The 22,322-nt window shown below is 31.0% G+C and overlaps 1 protein-coding gene across 9 annotated transcripts in view; it reads right to left on the bottom strand.

Annotated features, from left to right (window-relative positions):
* LOC134706621 (disintegrin and metalloproteinase domain-containing protein unc-71-like) overlaps nt 1–22,322 on the bottom strand; it is a 53,005-nt gene that overhangs the window by 9,216 nt on the left and 21,467 nt on the right. The window contains exons 6-21 of one of the 9 annotated variants that reach the window (XM_063565719.1): nt 17,519–17,582; nt 16,677–16,731; nt 16,000–16,088; nt 14,709–14,777; nt 13,851–13,922; nt 12,405–12,571; nt 8,711–8,792; nt 7,784–7,871; nt 7,088–7,114; nt 4,549–4,600; nt 3,574–3,611; nt 3,334–3,407; nt 2,834–2,857; nt 1,674–1,745; nt 1,313–1,408; nt 793–873 (exon numbers count right to left, since the gene is read on the bottom strand). In XM_063565719.1, coding sequence (XP_063421789.1) covers nt 793–873; nt 1,313–1,408; nt 1,674–1,745; nt 2,834–2,857; nt 3,334–3,407; nt 3,574–3,611; nt 4,549–4,600; nt 7,088–7,114; nt 7,784–7,871; nt 8,711–8,792; nt 12,405–12,571; nt 13,851–13,922; nt 14,709–14,777; nt 16,000–16,088; nt 16,677–16,731; nt 17,519–17,582 — 1,150 coding nt within the window. The other 8 variants (XM_063565721.1, XM_063565718.1, XM_063565723.1 and 5 more) reach the window with 8 other exon arrangements.

Below are 22,322 nucleotides of genomic sequence, written 5' to 3'. Positions count from 1 at the left end.
TGGAGGAATAGAAAATTAATTTTGATTCTTTTGATAAAAAAAGCTCCTGTATAATTAAAATAAAAATCTAAGCAGATTCAACATTAGGTTTTAAATTGTAGAATATAAAAATATGAGAGATGAGCAATAAATCTAACAAAGCAATATGGAAAAGATGTTGCAATTCAGATTACTTTCAGTCATAATAATGTGTCTCTTCAATTATCAGGAAGACTCTAGGAATTATTTATTAATTTATGCCAGTTATAACAAGAATGTGTCCAAAGTACACGGATGCCTCACTGGCACTATCATTTTCCATGTTCCAAGGACCGTGAAATTGGGTCAAAAGTCTAATTTGGCTTTAGAATTAGAAAGATCATATCATAAACAGCAAGTGTACTAGGTTTCAAGTTGATTAGACTTCAGCTTCATCAAAAACTACCTTGACCAAAAACTTTAACCTGAAACTCCCATTTTCATTTTCTATGTTCAGTTGACCGTGAAATTGGGGTCAAAAGTCTAATTTGGCTTTAAAATTAGAAAGATCATATCATAAGCAGCAAGTGTACTAAGTTTCAAGTTGATTGGACTTAAGCTTCATCAAAAACTACCTTGACCAAAAACTTTAACCTGCGGACGAACGAACAGACAGACGGGGGAACGAACGGAGCCACAGACCAGAAAACATAATGCCCCTCTACTATCGTAGGTGGGGCGTAAAAATAACTTTTATATAAAAGAAAGCTAGATTAATTGATAATGACAGAAATATCTTTTCGAAACATGAGAATCAAAAAGTATATGACTTACCTCCCCTGAGAAACCAGTACATAGTTCAGGTACATCACATTCTGTGGATCTCTCTCGACACACATATTGTTGTGGTAGAAACTAGAAAGATATAGTGAATACATCTGTAGATATTTTTACAGTGAAAGTCACACAAAATATTTAAGGCAAATTATATATCTGTAACCATAATTTATCATTTAAGTTCTGTACTAATAGTAAATTTTGAAATACTGTATGTTTGTTATTCAACATAATTTGATTCACAAGTCACAAGAATCTGTTAAAAATTATCAGGTATAAGATTGAAAATTTAAAACCCAAGTTAAAATTTTATATCAAAACTGCAAAAAGTTTCAAGCAGAACATCAAACATCTTTTAAGATCAGCAACATTCCCCGAGACAGTTGGGTCCAAGTTATATAAAATACTGTTTCAAATTTGGACTTTTTAATGGCAATCTATATCGTTTCAATTCAAACATCTATTTATCATTAGAAATCATAAGCAGACAATTGACACAATGATTGGGTGTACATACTGTACAGTTATAGCAGCATGATCCTGTTCTGCACTGGGCCCATGTCTTCAATAAACATGTATCTGGATCACAACACGGATCTCTTATTGCACATTCCTGAAACAGAGATACATGTGAAATCATGTATACTGTTATATAACATATAATCAACATATTTTTAAGTTGTGTAGACATTAATCAGAAAAGATTCTCTGCTAACAAATTCTCACTCTGATACACTTCTTATCTCTTTGTAAATAACATTTGACATGGCTTACAATTTACTGCAACAATTAACAATACAATTTCAGATAATTATAGATATTTTAAAAAGTAAAGATTTAATGGTCATATTGAAAGTTAAACAGATTTTCATACAGACCTGAGGTGTTCCACAATCACACTCCTCCCCTCTTTCTACTATCAAGTTACCACACTCCTGTGTAAAAGCCATCTGTAAAAATATGTTTAAAACATGTAAAGATAGTGCACATTTTTATATCTAAATAAGAATACACCTTATCGCTATTTGTCCTCAATTACTGGATATCACACAGGTTCTCGTAAAATTTTGACGTCATAAAACAAAATATCTGACGCCACAATGGAAAAATGATTGTTTTATGTGTCAACAGTTCAAGAGGCCAGGTCAGCAAGGATTAGCAATAAGGTGTATACCATATATATTTTTTTCATATTTGCACACCATAAATTTCTAATGACTATATTTCATACTTTTATCAAATATACAATAACGGATGAAATGTTGCATGAACTGATATTTTTGTATAAATTATCATACAACTTATAACTTGCAGAATGCTCACATACAATACAGTTTGACTAAGAGGTAAGAAGACTATGACGTCTTAAAAACACAGAACGTTATTTCTTTAAAATTTATGACAGATAAACAACAACGAATTATAATGGTCATTTGAATAAAATAAGAAAAGAAAAGAAACAAGTGAAACTGTCAGCTACTGCTCACTGATGATACCCCCGCTGCAAGTGGATAATATTAATAGTGTAAAATCATACAAGTGTTCGGTAAACAGGAAGTTGTCAAGTGATCAATCTGAAAACGCATCACACGGTAAAGCTGACTTAGATAAACCCTGAAACCAAATTTCAGAAATCCTTGTATTGTAGTTCCTGAGAAAAATGTGACGAAAATTTTCAACTTGGCTATCATGTGTAAAATCATACAAGTGTTCGGTAAACAGGAAGTTGTCAAGTGATCAATCTGAAAACGCATCCACACGGTATAGCTAACTTAGATAAACCCTGAAACTAAATTTCAGAAATCCTTGTATTGTAGTTCCTGAGAAAAATGTGTTGAAAGTTTCATGGGACGGACTGACGGACTGACAGACAGAGGTAAAACAGTCTACCCCCTTTTTTCAAAGCGGGGGTATAATTAACATTTTTTTAAAAGATGCAAACTTGTGTTGATCTTAATGAAATATGTAATTGTTTTAATTTGGTGCGAGTACAACAACAACAAATCATGCTTTAAGCAGTGGCAGACATTTATCTTACTTGAATCACATTAGATATATAGTACTGTAAAACAAATAACATTGTGTCATTAAAATCTAAAATCTGTTATACAAGCATGAATATAACTGGTACTGTGGATTCATTATTTTTGTGGGTATCAACTTTTGTGGTAGAAGAGTTGCCTTCCATGGGTCATCATGGTTAATTATTTCATATCAATATTTTATCATATTCATGAAGGATAAGCTATGGGGATAATTCTGGTCATTTTGGTCATAATTAACCCAGTGGTTTCAGCAATTTCGTTTTTTTGAAATGTCAGATTAAGGACATAAAGCTTATACTGGTTGAACCAATTTCAATCTATATCAAATTAATTTTAAAAAAAGGTTGACATTTTCAAATCCTATCTAATGACAACAGAATATCCCTTGGATATTATTTAGGAAAAATGTTAGTTGTGACATGTTAGTTGTTTTGAAATCTAATTCAAACATGCCAGTAAAAAATGTAAGTCAATGCCATTTAAAATAACTCACCTCTTTCGGACTAGCACTGAGACATGCTGTAATGTCCATACTGGTAGATACATCTAAATCTGATCTACTACAGTTAGAGAACTGTCTGGAGTGAATGGTGTCTGATCTCGTCCTAAAATATACAATTATTACACATGTAAATCTGATCTACTACAGTTAGAGAACTGTCTGGAGTGAATGGTGTCTGATCTCCTCCTAAAATATAAAATTATTACACATGTAAATCTGATCTACTACAGTAGGAGAACTGTCTGGAATGGATGGTGTCTGATCTCATCCTAAAATGTACAATTATTACACATGTAAATCTGATCTACTACAGTTAGAGAACTGTCTGGATTGGATGGTGTCTGATCTCATTCTAAAATATACAATTATTACACATGTAAATCTGATCTACTACAGTTAGAGAACTGTCTGGAATGGATGGTGTCTGATCTCATCCTAAAATATACAATTATTACACATGTAAATCTGATCTACTACAGTTAGAGAATGGATGGTGTCTGATCTCATCCAAAAATATATAATTATTACACATGTAAATCTGATCTACTACAGTTGGAGAACTGTCTGGAATGGATGGTGTCTGATCTCATCCTAAAATATACAATTATTACACATGTAAATCTGATCTACTACAGTTAGAGAACTGTCTGGAATGGATGGTGTCTGATCTCATTCTAAAATATACAATTATAACACATGTAAATCTGATCTACTACAGTTAGAGAACTGTCTGGAATGGATGGTGTCTGATCTCATTCTAAAATATACAATTATTACACATGTAAATCTGATCTACTACAGTTAGAGAACTGTCTGGAATGGATGGTGTCTGATCTTGTCCTAAAATATACAATTATTTTTTATTTTTTTTTAAATTTACTTATGGATATTGTTTTATAATCATAAACAAGCTTCTTTCCAAGTTTGGTAGAAATCCAGGATAGTTAAAGAAAGTTATTAAAATTTCCAAAACTTTAACCACAGAGGGAGTATTTGTGGATATCAATGATGCTGATGATGAAATGTAGGATTGTTATATCTCGCTTTTGCAACAAAGGTCGTAGGCTCAACAAAAATCAAATAATCATGTTTGCAACAACTATTTCAAGCATTAATTATGTTAAACTAGTTCAAAATGACTAGATTATAAAGCTTTACTTCACAAGTTGGTTTATTTCTATCCATACAACAGTGTTATATACTTACAGTACATCAGTAGACATGATACATCCAACCTGGTCCTTACAGTCACAACCACCTGTAAAGGAAACATCAGTTAGACAGGGAACCATACATATCAAACAGACTGGATAGTTCTATCAATAAATTAATCTTTGGGGTACATAACAAGGAGAAGTCACACAATGACACAAATACCCCAAAAGACATCCAAGGGGCAACCTATTTTTCAATAATACACAGTTGCCTATGTAACTTTTCATGCCTAACATTGATTAAAGTCTTAAAAGTTTGTATTGTTTATTTATTTTCATGCTTATAGTATGCCATGCATTCTAGCATGTTTTTTATATATATCATTGTATTACTTTTATATGCACTATGTTGTTTGTCTGGTTGCAATGCCTAAAAGATAATTCTTGCAGTTGTTTTGGAAATGAAATAAACAAATGTTGGCTATATATCAAAAGCCATACAACCATACAGCATAAAGATCAAATAAATCTAAAAGGCAAAATATGGCCATCAAAAATCAATTAGTGTTTTTACACAATGTCAAGCTCTGAGTCGTATTGTCTAAAAAAGCTGCTGTTTAAATTAAAAAAAAACAATCTGCCATCAATAAGAGATTCCATAAAAGACAATATTACATTACAATAAAACAACCATCACTGAGGGTCCTGACTTGGTAAGCACATGAACATTTTAGAGGGTTGAATATTATTTTTTAAGATCTTGACTCTCATGCTTTTTATTATTTATCAGTAACAAAAAGGTACATTTTAAAACATGCAATAAAAATTAGATAAAAAGCACTTCACTCTATATTACCAATTCAAAAATAATAAAACATAGATAAAAAGCACATTAATAATCATAAACATGAAACTGAAATCAAAGTACTTAACCAGTTATCCCCCTTTCTTTTTTACATTATGAAAAATCGATGTTATGTTTACAGGTAGGATTGAAAATAAAATTTGTGTAAAGTGCCATTTTGGGACTGGAGATATTCATGTACATTGAAATTATCCTAATTGTGTATTAGGAGTTGTGAATATCAATTGTGAAAGATGAACAAATATTTGAAAACCAGAAGGGACAAAATGACAAATAAACACCATTTTGTTAACTTTCAATGTTGTTTTATTTAACTAAATGATATTATTTAACTATGTATGTACCATGTAAATATACAAAATACAAAACAAAACTTATTCCTAGGGTTTTGCTTCATGTTTGTCCAGCAATTCTTATCTTTCTCGGTATTTAAAAAAATTGAAAAGTCTATGGGACACAGATGAAGCAGCCCCCACTTTGTACTTGATCTGAGTTTTGTGGTTATACACATTGTGCATTAATTTCATAACATTTAGTTGATGCAAACTAAAGTAAGAGAATGGAAACGAAAAATCCAGCAATTTTTCCATTTGTAAAGGGCAATAACTTCAGAATAGTAATAGAGACACCAACAAAATTCAAACTTAGTTATTAGATAATAAGCCTTGTGTATAAGTTTCATAACATTAGGTTGAGGCAAACTAAAGTTGGAGAACAGAAACCAATTTTAGAACATACAGACTTACATACAGATGTATGTACATAGAGAAGGATGGACGTACAGACGGACAAGGATAAAACTAAATATCCCCTCCGCTACGGTGGGGCATAAAAACTTGTATCTCAAACTGAAAAAGCTATTTAAAAAAAATTACAATACTGATTTAATGATGCATTTTCAAATTTGTGCAACAAAAAAAATTAATTCCTGTAAAGCAATTGCTTTAATCACACATTTTTCTAGCTTACAGAGGGTGTCAAGATTTTTCTAGCAAAGCCTCCATAACCTTGTGACAGTTTGAGATTATTTTTGTACTCCATGAAAAAATAAGTTCTCCTGAATGTGAAAAGCTCAAGACATATATTTGAGAGGAATTTACAACAAATATAATTGTAATTGCTAAAATTAATAAATAACTGAACCCATAGTTAACACAATTGCATACACTGCACACTAAATTATATCACCTAGATAACACCATTGCGTACACTGCGCACTAAAGTTTATCACCCTTATAACACCATTGCATACGCTGTATACTATAGATATCACAAATATAACCTATGGATAAAATAGGGAGGGTTTTGGCTCACAACATATTTACAAGCTTAATGTGTGTCTTAAAATTTAACTAAAATTCATAAGCTTAAATTCTGTCTTCAGAATTTATGTTTTACTAAATAGAAATAAAGCTAAAAGCAAAAACAAAACATACACTGAATGATTTAAAATGAGAAAGAAAGAAAAATGGCAAAATACTGATCAAAAGATAAAAATGTTTACTGAAAAATATAAAAAAGCTTTTTCATGTAGATGTTTGAACAATATAAAATTCAACCAAAAATATCAAAACAATATGAAATTATGTCAATGACCTAACAGATAACAAATCTATCGTTTACTAGTTCATAATTATTTCATCACAATACAGCACATAAAAAGTTACAGAAAGTGAAAAAAGTAAAACTTAGATGCAGTGCCGGAACAGATAAGACAACAAGTTACCTCTATGGTATAATTCCCTTTGTTTGACTAGTAGAATTAAGTATAGTATATAATTATTTGGTAAAATTAGCCTTTAATAAACATTTCAAATGGGACAAACATGTTTTATTATCGTTTAAACATTCAATTTCTAAATTATCTATGATTCTTTTTAAAATGTGAAGATGAACAATGTTTTAAAAAGAAAAACCCTTCAAAATTGAAACTTAATTCACCATTCATATGTTAAGAACAATACTTTTAATTGGTACAATCACAAATTTCTTTTACATTATTTGTTTCTAATTTTGCTTTAATGAAAAAGGGAGAAATAACTCAAACATGGCAGGTGCACCATTCTGTTTATGTTAAAAAAAATCTTAAATTAGTAATGTTCAAAATGCAGACTATGGCTAAAGATATCATGCACATTTTACATCTATTTCAGTAATTCATTTACTAATTATAGTTTGTATAGAAATCTGGTTTCAGGCTCAAATACTTAATTCATTTTATACATACTGTTTTTTTTATAACAAAATAATTTTTTACTTCATTTTATGGCAATTTCACAAATTTCAGTCACTAATTAACATTTTTTATTAAGAAAGTTCTAGTAAAAACAAAACCAATTTACAGTCATGATGGCTGTATTCAAAACTGCAATAACATATTTTCCATCTGATAGCGTTAGAACTAATTAAGTGTTTAACCTACCATCTTCATCATGTTTGAGACCTAGATTATGACCTAACATGTGTGTCAGAATGGTGGCCAGCTGCTGAGGTTCCAGTACACTTGATACCTGAATAACATCATCAACAAAGCTTATATCATTGCAACCTTAAAAGCTAATGGTTTCATATAATTATCACACATCAATTTGTAATATAAGAATACCAAACAATGTCACTATAGTTAAATGTTTAATATCTATTATATAGTTTTTTTAGATCAATTATTGCTTTCAACTAACATCAAATACAATGTTTGTCATATCTCACTACTAAGAAACAAAGAGTTTTATAGATTTTTGATTGATTGATTGGTGTTTTAACGAAACTTTCAGCATTATTGATCAATTTCTAGGCAGTCAGTTTCTATTGGTGGAGGAAGCCAGAGTGCCTAGAGAGAACATGAGTATTGGTAGGATAACTGACAATCCAAGTCAATTGACAAATTTCGAGTTCGATGCATTTTCGTCAAAAACTTTAGTTTTAGTGAACGTCACTCATGTGTTTAGGTGCGTCATGACTTCCGTTTCAATGTTGAGCTAGTGGTTGAAAAACTATAAAGTTATATTGCACGAATAATTCAAATCAAACTCTCATAATTGACAATTTACATGGCTGTCATTAGGGAATTGTGATTAGTTACCTACGGAACAAATATTATTTCTAGTTTACACTGCACAATGACGATCACTTAGTCGCTTGATGAACATTTATAGTGCAGGGATACAGGCGAGCCTCTCTATCTGGTAAATGACTTCAAAAAGTCACGTATAATTGACAAGTTTTCTTCGGTGACGGATGAACTCGAAAGTGGTCTATTGAGATTGGAGTCCAGTCCATCTGCAAATAACATATTCACAATACAGCAGGCTTTTAAAGTTGTTACACCTTATACCCTAAAATTACCTACCCTATTTATTCCAACAGCTCTCTCTGTACATACACTATCAGGTATAGCTAAACCAACAGAGTTATCCTCTAATGGGATGTGTCTGTAATATAAAATTAATACAAAAGATTTGACATTTCTCAAATTAAAATAAAAAGACTTTAGGCAATCTTAACTTAGCAGTAACAAAATATTGAAAAGCAAAAAGGAATAGTTTCTATTATAGAAGTTAATTTCGACATTACCCTTCTATGTCAACTTTCAATACCATATCTTGATTAAGTTCTAAGCAAGATTATCTGAGCTTCATATATTGCCTCAGTAGTCTTTTGGAATCCTAGCTGCGGTTTCGTAGCTCTTAGGTCCATATGTTATTTTTTGACTATTTGCGGACCATAGAGCTACGGATAATAGTGTTAAGGAAATGAATATTCAAACATAAATAGGTACGTCATATCCTAGAATCAAAGAGCTGAATAGCTCTGAGGGGAAAGACGGCCCTTGTTTCTATTTTATTATGTTTTTGGAAAGGGGGGTATCTTTTGATAGTTTTCATATGAAGAATGAAAAAGAGAACAGCTAGAACATGTAGAAAGGTTGACAATATTGAAAACAATTGTTGTTTATGTAATTTCATTTCCTTAGTTTAGGATTCAATTTGGACCAATAGAAGAGATCTGCATCTTCTAAATCTAAACATTTGATTAAAGTTGATAGCTAATTATCTAAAACCGAACTGAATTCTGTCATTTCACAACAACTACAATATTTTTTTGAAATCTTGATTGTGTACCACTGAACTGCAGGCTAGGGCCATTTTCCATTTTTTGTGACAGTACTCTTGAATTTTTAAGTTTTTTCTTTGAAAGTGTGGACTGAAAAATCTATTCAGTTTTAAATTTCCATTGTTAAAGTTCCGAGTTACAACTCTCATCACAGGGAAACAGGTTCTTATAAAAAAACAATATGAGTGATGTAAACTGTGTGAAGCTTGTTTCCAAATCTTAATTTTGAAATATTTGTAAATAATAATAAAATTGAGAATGGAAATGGGGAATGTGTCAAAATGACAACAACCCGACCAAAATAAAAAAAAAAAAAACACAACAGCAGAAGGTCACCAACAGGTCTTCAATGTAGCGAGAAATTCCCGCACCCGGAGGCGTCCTTCAGCTGGCCCCTAAACAAATATATACTAGTTCAGTGATAATGAACGCCATACTAATTATATGTTTAAACTACAAAACAAGGCTTCCAAAACGGTCATATATTCCGGTCATTTGTATAATGTCCGGTAAAAGACCGGCTGGGAAAAGCATGAACCAGTCATATTTTTTTAGTTTTCAAGGCTTTTTCGGTCATTTTAATATAATTCACGATCTTTTTGACCCAACATTTTGCCTTGAACAGCCATACATTTCCGGTCATAAAAGTGACATGTTGATTAATTACTATCAAAACAACCCTTACTTCAATACTTTCTAATTTTAATCAAGGCTAATTAGTTGTTGGACAGCTGAAAACTATACCTGTTCAGGTGACAGGTAAACTAATTTCAGTACCGGACATCGTATAAATTTAATTGTTCCATTCACAATTACTTTCGTACATTTCAGCGGTTTGTATCTAATTGATTTAGTCCAAAAGATCAAATTTATAATAAATACATTTATAAACTTGATTTGATAAAACATTTAAAAAGATTTTACATGAAAAAATCGTCAGAACTACGTTGTATGAAGAAGAACACGTGTGCGCATGTGCACAGGTGGGAAATTCAATTATGCATCCTACATTTCTTCAAAATTCTAAAACTATCATTGATACCTGTACCTAACGTTCATTTCAAGTATTTTGTTGAAGAAATAACGTGGAAAGAGCTTCTTCGCTCAGTCGTGCTATGTAAACGTACACGGATTTTACGTATCCGTTTATGGTCCATGTTTTACCATTGTCAAGTCAACATCCGGTTTTGAAAAATGTGACTTTAAAAAGGAAAATAAAGTTCTAGACAACGTCAATTTGCACAAATAAAAAGTCTTATGCAGATATGACCACGCTGATGTGCACACTTTGAATGATGCAATGCCAATTTTAACAGTTTATGACAGAACATCAAATTTTTATCAAAGTAAAGTTTAATATCGTTTTTAATCTAATGTGAATCATTGGGATGGCCATCTGATTACCATATTAATTGCCTTTTGTGACTTAGTCTTGGGGATTAAAATTCGGATCAGATATAAAATGTCCGGCTGGCTCAGAAAATTTTTGGAAGCCCTGCTACAAAATGCAAATTTTTTTTTTTTTTTTTTTTTTTTACCATTACAATGATTATGTAGGTGCACAAAAATTTAGTTTTAATAGAAGACTATTAATCCAATGAAATGTCACATTTGAAGTGTTTAAATACATTAACTTTTATTTTAGTGGATAATTACTCATCAATTGAGGTGCTCCTGAATTGGAGGAAGATTCTCAGAATTTTTACAGAAAAAAGTGGTCTAACTAATTAGCGACAAGAAGAATTTTAGCGACAAGAAGCGACAAGAAGAATATTTTTTTCTTGTCGCTAAATAGTCTTCTTGACGCTTCTTGTCGCTTCTTGACGCTTATTGTCTCTAATTAGTGGGACCCAAAAAAAGTAATAAAATCGTTTCTTTCCCCTGTCTCATGTAACCCCACGATCTTTGTTTATTTTGAAAGTTGTTGACCTACAAATTAAAGTATTGCATGTTGATGTTTAAATTATCTACAGTAAACAATATTATGTTTAGATTTAACAAATACAAATTTGTAATTAGTGCACGATCCCTAAGAATGATTTAAGTAACCAGTGAACTGGTGAAGGATATCCCTGCTTCTTCCAAGAATGACGTCACTATGAAATACAATGTAGGTTGGATATATTAAGAATATCTCGTCATACTAATTTTTCCGGATTGTAAAATAAACGTAAAAAGTGTAAAGGAGAGTTCAAAATACGAAAATTTCGTGACAAACAGAAGGGAAATGTGTAAAAAAGTGTTTAAAGTCAAACTATTCATTTCTGGGTCTCCTTCTCTTCAATCTATGTAAGATTTGTTGGGTTTTTTTCCACACTATAACATGTATAAAAACAAAATAAAATGAATGAAGTGAGGGAGTGTCACTCTGGTCAACCCCATATGAAGCCGTCTTTCCCCAAAAATATCTAACGAAACGAACTAGATTTACTGATAAGCTTTGCATGGATTATCAAGAATAAATTTTAGGGAAATAAGTGCGATGTGAACCTGGGTCGCAATTCCGAACGTTTTGAAATAGGAAAAATCTGTAGCTCTATGGTCCGCAAATAGTAAAAAAATAACATAAGGACCTAAGAACTACGATACCGCAGCTATTGGAATCCTTGACACAAGTGTGGGAAGTGGAGGAGATAATTCACTGTCTGGATCAAACTAAGACTTTAAACTTGGTTTTTGCTGCTTCTCTGATAATTATGAGGCATAAAGGAGTAAAAGCAAAGACTGAGTCAGATAAAATCCTGCTCCCCACATGAACACTTTTAAACTGAATTTGTCACATAATTTATTAAAGTACAATGAAAAATTTAACTTTTCCAGGAGCAAGTTTAAAAAAAATCTATTTTTTTGGGAAATGTCTGATTTTATATGGGTATTTTGTGAGATGTTTAGATTGTAACTTGTTAATGAGCTAGTAAGAAATAACTTACGTGATAAAGTGAGCTGCATGATGGTCTATGTTCATCAAATGAAACTGTTTGTACATCAGAAAAGATTTCAAGAGTTCTCTGATCTGTGAAGATATTTCCATTTTATCTCCTGCATTCCAGTATTCTAAATAAGTCACAGGTGTTCTTATTCCTACATCTTTGACGTACTGCAATAATGAAAATATATATTTTTATTAGCATGTATCAAACATATTTTATTTGCTTAAATATGCAATAGGGAATGAGATACAAGTCCGTCAACTTATAAAGACTTCTGCCATATATTAACATATACTGATCTAATAAAATATACTGTATTCTTCATTAGGCTATACATGTACTACATAAAACAATTTATACTGCACTCGTTCTTTTGAGCAGTCAAAATGCGTTGACCGTATATTTCTATGTCATATACAGTCACTGACCTGATATCACTTTTCCTCATGAATATTTAAATAGAAATTGTCGAAATTGTATTTAATTATTCATATGACCTATTCAACCTGTTCTTGTTTCCAATGTAAACAACGATGCGTTTAACGACTCAAACTTGTTTCTTTTACAATTTTTGGGAAAACATATTTCACTTATTATATTTTTTGTTTGCAACCTATAAATCATAACGTTTTATGTTTATTGTTGATATTTTAGTCTGTAAACAAACGAATTCGTTCACCATTGATTGCGGTTTTCAACAGGTAATGATGTACATTTCATCGTGTTGAATATTTTTCCGCCTGTGTGATATGAGGCCTTTTGAAAGGTTGATTTTTCCAAAAATTTAAATCAAATAAATAACATTAACACACTAAACAACAATTGAAAATGTTTTTTTAGATTGCAGTATAAAGACAATAATAGTGCATTGACTTGACATATCAACGATATAAGGATTCGGCCCAAAACGGGGAAAATGCTCGGCACAGCCTTGCATTTCCCCGTTTCTAAGCCTCATCCTTATATCATTGATATGTCAAGTCAATGCACTATTATTGTCTATATATAGAAATTATATTTGACTATTATGGTCCTATCAAAAGTTATTTTATCCTGCAAACAATATTTATCACATTTAATATGTTGTAGAGTTTTGGTTTTTAATACTGTTCAGGCATGATTTATTATTTGTTCTTGCCTTTTTAGAGTTTTAAAATAGTTTTTTATTTATTTTGTCACATAATGCATGGATACACAAAAGCATTACAGTTGGACATGTACTATATACAAGTATTTCATTAGTGACCATTTGTGCTAGTTTTCTTTTAAGGATTACAAATCACATTTGTATTTTGATTGTATATAAAAATTGTACTTCTTAAAAGTTTCAACATGTGTTTCTAAACTTTTACTTTGTACCAAGGCGCAGCAAGCCATCGTACAATTATTTCATCTTTTCATTCTTCAACCCTTCATATTTCCCCCATATATAACATTAAAACATACCATGTCCACCATGTTAGCTGTCTGTAGGGCAAAGTTTACCATTTCTTTGTGAGAAAGATTCAGTCTGGAATACTGCAATAATATCATTAAAACATTAGCAAAATTACAAATTATCTGATGGTAAGAATGAGTCAATGAGTCCTGGACTCCTGGAATTTGATGTGACTGTCATATAAGTGAGAGGTCTAGCGCTATAAACCCAGGTTCAATCCACCATTTTCTACATTTGAAAATGCCTGTACCAAATCAGGAATATTACTGTTGTTGTCCATTTGTTTGATGTGTTTTTTCATTTGATTTTGCTATTTGATTAGCGACTTTCCGATTGAACTTTCCTTGGAGTTCAGTATTTTTGTGATTTTACTTTTTATCCCCTGCTTATAGTTTTTCATAATTGTATCAGCTGTGTGCAATTAATATTTTATTACAAAATTTCATCAACTGATTTGATAATATAATTTTCTCAATAAAAAAAACCCAACATAATGTTTAAGTACTGTATTTTATTGTCTCAGTATTAATACAATGTCAAACATTGTATAAATTGTCTTAATATTTTTACAATGTCAAAGATTGTTTATAATTGTCTTAATTTTTTTACAATGTCAAAGAATATATTTAATTGTCTTAATACTTTTACAATGTCTTGAATATATATAATTGTCATGTCAAAGAAATATGTTTTTACAATTGTCATAGTATTAACTTGCTGAGTGGTACAGCCACTGACTTACCATGTTGATGTGTAGGTGCAGAATTATGAAGTACTAATGCCATTTTTAAATGTTTCTCCAAAGAACTTACCACAGAATTATCAAGTACTAATGCCATCTTTAAATGTTTCTCTGAATAACTTACCACAGAATTATCAAGTACTAATGCCATCTTTAAATGTTTCTCTGAATTGTTGTTAACATTCATATGCAGCTGAAATGAAACAGAAATCTTATAATCAAAGGTTGAAGGTGCTGGGATCACAGTTTCTATGGGATAAAGGAATTCAATGTTGTAGCCACTTCTAGTTTTCAAATTTTTGTTCCCTATGTACTTTTCATTTTTGGTTTGTTCATATGCAAGCTCCAAAACCTTCCTTTTAACGTGTTTGGGAGCAGCAGTAAGTAAACTTGTTTGGTAGCAGCAATAAGTCTAACGTGACGGTACCCAAATTGCACCTATTTTGACAGTTTTTTCACCTACGTTTTTTTATGATCAAGAAAAAAATAACCATACTGTGTTTATTTTGTAGCCCTATCCTTCTTTATTGTATAGGTACACCAATTTAATTTTTAATCCATATTGAGACATACAAAAATGGGTTTGAATCAACCTTCAAACTGTCCATGATTCTGTAATGAGGAGTACCCAAATTGCATCCATGCTTTAATTCACATCGTCAAACGTCTAATAACTGAGCTTTTGTTTAATTTCTTCAAATATTTTGAACAATTGGATATTTTTCCATGCTTACTCTTCATATTTTACGAAATGGATACCTATACTATATTGTATTTGCTAATTTTAAAAAGATGACGTTTTGATGACGTCGCATGGTGACGTTTTCGTACATTTTCCTTTTTCAGTAAACAGTCCATCTGTTTATAAATACTGTGAACGTTTAGTGTATATATCTTAATATGTTTACCAATGTTGAAAGACGTGCATAGTATCAAATCATAAAAATACAAATTGTTTAGTCGCTAGGAAATCTTGTAAGATTTTTGTGGCTTTTTATTGTAAATAGGTGCAATTTGGGTACTTGGTGCAATTTGGGTACCCTTACGTTACATTGAATACAAATTCTTAATTTTGGCATGATTATATAAGAAACTTTAACATTGGTTGCTGTTCTTAGGTTTTCTTTCTGAGAAAAAAATAGAGGAAAATAAACAGTTTTATAGTTACGGAAAAGTTTGAAATCTAAAATATTTGTTTTACTTTATTTTGAAATATTTTTACAGTCATGAGTGCTGAGTTTGTTTGCTAGGTTGTAGATCCATTCATTTTTATGAAATCATTTTTTTTTTAAAGTTTTATTTGTCACAGCATACTTACAAGTACCAATTGTATATGAATAGGTATTTTATTACTTTATTCATGAAGTTGAAATGATTACATGAATAAAATATGCCAATAAAAAATCCTATTTTACCTGTTTCTTAGCCTTCATTGCTTTGACTCTTCTAATGAATTCCCCCCTATGTAACTCCTGAAATGTCCTCCACTGACCAATGTCATTTCCTGTTAAAAATATAACATTGAAAAGATTCATGAATATAATAATTCCTAAGAACTCTTTTTTGAGACGGAGCACAAAAATTATTTGGAAACATTTTAAGTAGTTGTCTTTTGTTATATCTTTTTCTTTCTTTTTTTTTGTCATTTAGCAGATCTTTGTTTTATCACATCTTTACTAGACTAAGCTGTATCGACATGGAACTGTGTATTGACGTGTAGATGTCCTTCAAATGTGAGTGTAATTTGGTAGCAGTATCCATAATATGATGTAAATTAATATACCATTTATAAATTTAAGTTACAATGTATGGTTGCATTGTTATAAAATTCTCTGTCATTCTGTTTAATTGATGATAGTTTGATTGACTGTTGGTTATTTGAAATCAAGCAGAAAAGAAATTCCAATTTTTAAGGCACTTATGTCTCAGAGTAACAGTTTACAAGAAAACAGACCCTTCCTGCTGACTTCAAGAAAACTAATTTTTGCACTAAACATGCTTGGAAGTGAAGCAGCTAATACCAGTTTTTAAGTGATAAATTTGATTTAGCGGCTAAACAAACCCACACCCTCAGACCCTTAACTTTACTTACCACAAGTTTCAGTCTTGGAAGTGGAGGCTTTAAAAACAACATGTGGATGATGTATCTGTAAGAGTAGTTCTCAAATCAAATACGTAAAATTAAAATATATCACAAAGAAAATATGTATTTTATATACCGTAACTTACTAAAGCATGCCTTCATGGAAAATCAAAAGGATGTTATATGATTTTGTATATCTTGACAAATAACTGTAGTTCCACAAGTTTCAATCAAAAGCTCTAGCCACTAAAGATTGTGGCTTGGACTGTTTGACGGTTGTCTGATATCTCTCCATTCAACAGTTCACCAATACACAAAAGCTAGTTTTTTGGTAAAGAATTGTAATTCAAATCTTCTGCTAGTGACAATTCATTTGTTTACTTGCAATTAGATAATTTGTCTTTCCTAGTCAGACTATATTAGAACTAAATTGTACATATATATGTGTGTTTTTATTGATGTGTTGGGCATGCCCCCATTTTTTGCCCAATTGCAATATTTACACTTCCCTAATAAGTATATCTTCTCAAAATGCTTTGTAACTCTTAATTAAACCAGATATCAGATCAATATCTAAATGTGACCAAAAACATTCACATATCTATTGGTGGAATGACAAAATGTAGGACATGTGTATGGCTAAAGGCCCTGGCCATTTATTGATAATGAAAAACAATAAGTAAAGAGATATATAGCAAATCCAAAGTATAGGTAAGATTGTTTTGTTTGAGAAATTCTTTACAAAAACCTAAATGATTCCTATTCTAGGTGGTTATATGCTTTGCACTTTGCAATAATTTTGTGTTAATTTTCATAATACCTAATTCCTTATAATTTTTAATCCTACTCACCCCTTCATCTCCACCAAGTAAGGGCTGTATGACATAGGTCTTGTTGTGTAAATTAATCACACCCCTGAAAATAAAAAAAAGTTTTAAATATAAGGTACAAACGTATATCTGCATTCTATTGAACAAACTTCAAATATCATATTATACTCATAATAACAGAGAACTTAACATTACAAACAAGAATGTGTCCATAGTACACGGATGCCCCACTCGCATATTCATTTTCTATGTTTAGTGGACCGTGAAATTGGGGTCAAAAGTCTTATTTGGCAATTAAATTAGAAAGATCATATCATAGGGAACATGTGTACTAAGTTTGAAGTTGATTGCACTTCAACTTCATCAAAAACTACCTTGACCAAAAACTTTAACCTGAAACTTGCACTATCATTTTCTATGTTCAGTGGACCGTGAAATTGGGTTCAAAAGTCTAATTTGGATTTAAAATTAGAAAGATCATATCATAAGCAACAAGTGTATTAAGTTTCAAGTTGATTGGACTTCAGCTTCATCAAAAACTACCTAGACCAAAAACTTTAACCTGAAACTCTGAATTTCATTTTCTATGTTCAGTGGACCGTGAAATTGGGGTCAAGTCTAATTTGGCAATTAAATTAGAAAGATCATATCATAGGGAACATGTAACTTGTTTACTTAGTTTGAAGCTAATTGGACTACAACTTAATCAAAAACTACCTCGACCAAAAACTTTAACCTGACATGGGACAGATGGACGAACAGACGATGAACGAACAGACAAACAGACGGACAAACGGACGCACAGACCAGAAAACATAATGCCCCTACTACTATCGTAGACGGGGCATAAAAATCTCAACTTTCGTTTCAAGTTGTCATTTTAACCATGAACATGAGGTCAATGACAATGGACATATTACAGATAGGAGCTGCATATCATAAGGCATCTATATACAAAGTATGATGCATCAAGGTCTTCCACCCTCTGAATTATTAGGCTTTTAAGAAGTAAGTTAAAGCTGCCGTTGGATGACTATTGCAATGTCTTGTTTTCTGTGACAGAAGTAGCAGACTCGAACAAAAATGATGTGATACCTAAAACATGGCTATATTGCATATAATTGTCCTAATCCATCTTTAACTATTGCAAAAACATAAGTTGAAAAATAGTCATTTGAATCTAGAAGTATCCTGATGTTTTATAACAGCATCAAATTATACAGCATGTCAATTTACACAAATTGGTAGATATAGATATAGATATAGATAGTGTTGACATATTGTAGTCATCACAGACAACACTTATTGTTTATAACAGTTCTCTTTAGTAATTTTTACCAATACTTAGAAGAGTTATATGTAAACTGTTGTAATTTATACCAATTCTTATAAATTATACAAAAGTAATTATTAATACCATCTTTTATAAGAGTTATACAATAAAAGACAAAGTCGTAGCACCAAAAACTGAGGAAGTCAACTTTAAAACTTCTAGATTGATTGATCTTTATTGGTTTACAGAAGAAGAAACACATTTCTTATATGTAAACTTATTGTTTTGATTATGGTGAAGACAAAATTTTGCTGCAATTTTATTTAATTGGAAAATTACTTACTATCCCTTAAATTTACAGGGGCCTTGTTCTTTCTAAGGGTTATTCTCATGCTAAGTTAAGAAAACCTTTGACGTATTATATTTTATCCCATTTAAGGTAACATACAAGAGATTTGCCCTGCTTAAATTGTGGTGTTTTAATAAAGACACAAAATATTGTTGTTATTTTATATTAAAATGTAAAGTAACCAACAGCAGTGTAATAATGCATTGAGGAAAAACCTTCCATATTACAGCACTTATTGACTTTCTAATTAATACAATAAGCAGTGCATTATCATTTAGCAAATATCCCTCTATATTTGAAATGTTATATTTAATGTGTTATAGCAAGATTTTCTGTTAGGACATTATGAGTGACGAAACAAAACTCTTCACTGTTTTAATGAATTGTACATCATCATAGCAAGGTATGAAGAACGTATTTTCCTTCAATTATGAATCAAATATTTAGCCTGTAAAAAATTATCTCAGCATGGCCTGTGTATATCCTCTAGGTAATTATCTAATGAAGATGAACATGTGTTTTTTTCTGGCAGAAGTTTCTTGGTAAACACTCTATTAATAAAAAAATAACTAATAAAGATCATGATCGCAGTCAAAAGCGCTAGCAATAACTGAACAGATCTATTGATTTAAAGTCAACTCAAACAAATAGCAAACTTTAAAAAAAATATTCCCCTTCTATGTTTTTTATTATAACGTGATGATATAACCATCATACTAAATCTTATCAAATATAATTGTTTTAAATGGAAGATCTTTGTATCAATTATCTTTTTTAACATAGAAATATAAAGTGGTTGTATTTGAAGGAACAACATACAGCTTAAGTGGCTTTTCCCACATTTCAACAGAAGAACTGTCAAAAGAAAATGCCATTTGATTCGCAACATTTTAACTATTTTAACAGCACTACAAATATGATTTTTTTTTATTTCTTTGAATTACAGCCAAGTTATTTACAGAACCACAGTTTCCCAGTTCTCACTTTATTTTTGCAGACATTCTAACATTGATTATAGAGATATGTTGTAATTTTGAACCTTTGATAACATAACAGAGTAAACAAACTAAACATGATTAGTAAACCATGCATCTTGTAAAGAGCACATTTAAAGATCACTAGCACAAAAATATCAAGAATCTCAAATCCTCGAAAGCATATAAGAATCACATAATAAAGTTAGAAAGTGAAGATCAATTAGAAAATGTTTTTGAATAACAAATCTTTATGAAGATGCTATATAGATGGTCTATTGTCAGGATGACTTTTACTTTCATTGGTTCAAGTCATTGAAAGCACTCTGTCTATTCTTATACATATATTAATTGTGTAGCTATTGGTCAACCAATCAACCATCAATCAATCAAATTTTTAATCATTCATGATCTGCAAATATTGGTGATGAATGATTTCATTATACTCTGAATTCATATTAAAGCTTCTCAGTATTAATCCTTTTCTTTGAACTGTCCCAGACATGACTGACATTATAAACAATAACATGTTTTGATGGTACTATTTGATGCCAAACATAATGTTATTTTATTTACCTACATGAATGTCTTTGATCTGATCCAGGTGTGTTACAGACATTATATTATCACCATCTTAATCTTATAAGACATATCAACTGCATAAAAATGCTAATCAAACAAGAATTTGTTTTTTAAGCTGAATTATCATATTTTTTTCATTTTTAATCTTAATTGGGAATGGAAAAGGGGAATGTGTCAAAAGACAACAACCCGAAAAAGAGCCAAAAACAACTGAAGGCCTGACCAATTTGTCTTCAACACAGCAAGAAAATCCTGCACCCAAGACTTGCATCAGTTGGTCCCAAAACAAAAATGTATACTAGTTCAGTGATAATGGAAACCATACTGAACTCCAAACCAAATAATCTTGCACATTATTCCTTGACACAGAAGGATCTGGAATATAAGCTAATGAATTTGCAAAGGAACAGTACAAACACTGAATAATGTAAAACACATGAAGGACAAACAAAATTTCTTCGGAAAATAAACAAAAGATGGTAATTCAGCTTCAGTTTTTAGTAAAATTACATGTTGACAATATTAGTACATTCAAGGAGAGTCATGGTACATACCTGCCAACTTTTACTTGAAAGATGGTTTTTATTGTCCTACAAACCCTTCAAGGGGACCTTCAAATATATTCCAATGTGTTTTTTGGCTTCTTCGTGCTTTAACAAGTTCGTAGCCATTGTTAAATTGCTTTTACAAATCCCCTGCAAACAGTGACAGTTGGCAGGTATGATGGTAAAATGTAGTGGCAAAGTGCTGTATTTTTTTTCTCTCAAAAATTAAACAAACAAGAATGTGTCCATAGTACACGGATGCCCCACTCGCACTATAACTTTCCATGTTCAGTGGACTTTGAAATTGGGGTCAATACTTTAATTTGGAATTTAATTTAGAAAGATCATATCATAGGGAACATGTATACTAAGTTTCAAGTTGATTGGACTTTAACTTCATCAAAAACTACCTTGACCAAATACTTTAACCTGAGCTTCGCATTATCATTTTCTATGTTCAGTGGACCATGAAATTGGGGTCAAAACTATAATTTGGCATTAAAATTAGAAAGATCATATCATGGGGAACATGTGTAGTAAGTTTCAAGTTGATTGAACTTCAACTTCATTAAAAACGAATGTAGGACAGAAAGTCACAGACAAAAAGTCACGGACAAAAAGTCACAGGACAAAAAGTAACAATTCAGTTTTTAGAGTATTTTTCTTTAAACAAGAAAAAATAGTTTTAAAAACAAAGTTTTTGTTTTTTTCTTGAACTCTTATATATAAAGCAACTTTGTAATTAAAATTTATTCAATAAATATCAATGATGAACAAATAATTGTTCCGAAAACAAAATGTCAAAGTGACTTTGTACTTAAATGGCTTCATGGTGCCAAGAAATGTCCCCTTTGCATGATTAAAATTTGATAACTTTTCATTTAACAAAGCTTATGATCAATGTCCTACACTGAAAAATAAATAGATGTAATAAAAAGAAAATATTTCAAGATCTTTCTCTTATATATTCAAACAATTGTCTAAAAAATAATTGTGACTTTTTGTCCTGTGACTTTTCGTCCTATCAAATTTGTGACTTTATGTCCTGTGACTTTTTGTCCTGTGACTTTCTGTCCGTTTACCATCAAAAACTACCTTGACT

Source organism: Mytilus trossulus, chromosome 2 (genome assembly GCF_036588685.1).
Source record: "Mytilus trossulus isolate FHL-02 chromosome 2, PNRI_Mtr1.1.1.hap1, whole genome shotgun sequence".
NCBI lineage: Eukaryota > Metazoa > Mollusca > Bivalvia > Mytilida > Mytilidae > Mytilus > Mytilus trossulus.
The sequence above is the reverse complement of the archived record's forward strand: the minus strand, read 5'-3'. Positions and strand labels throughout refer to the sequence as shown.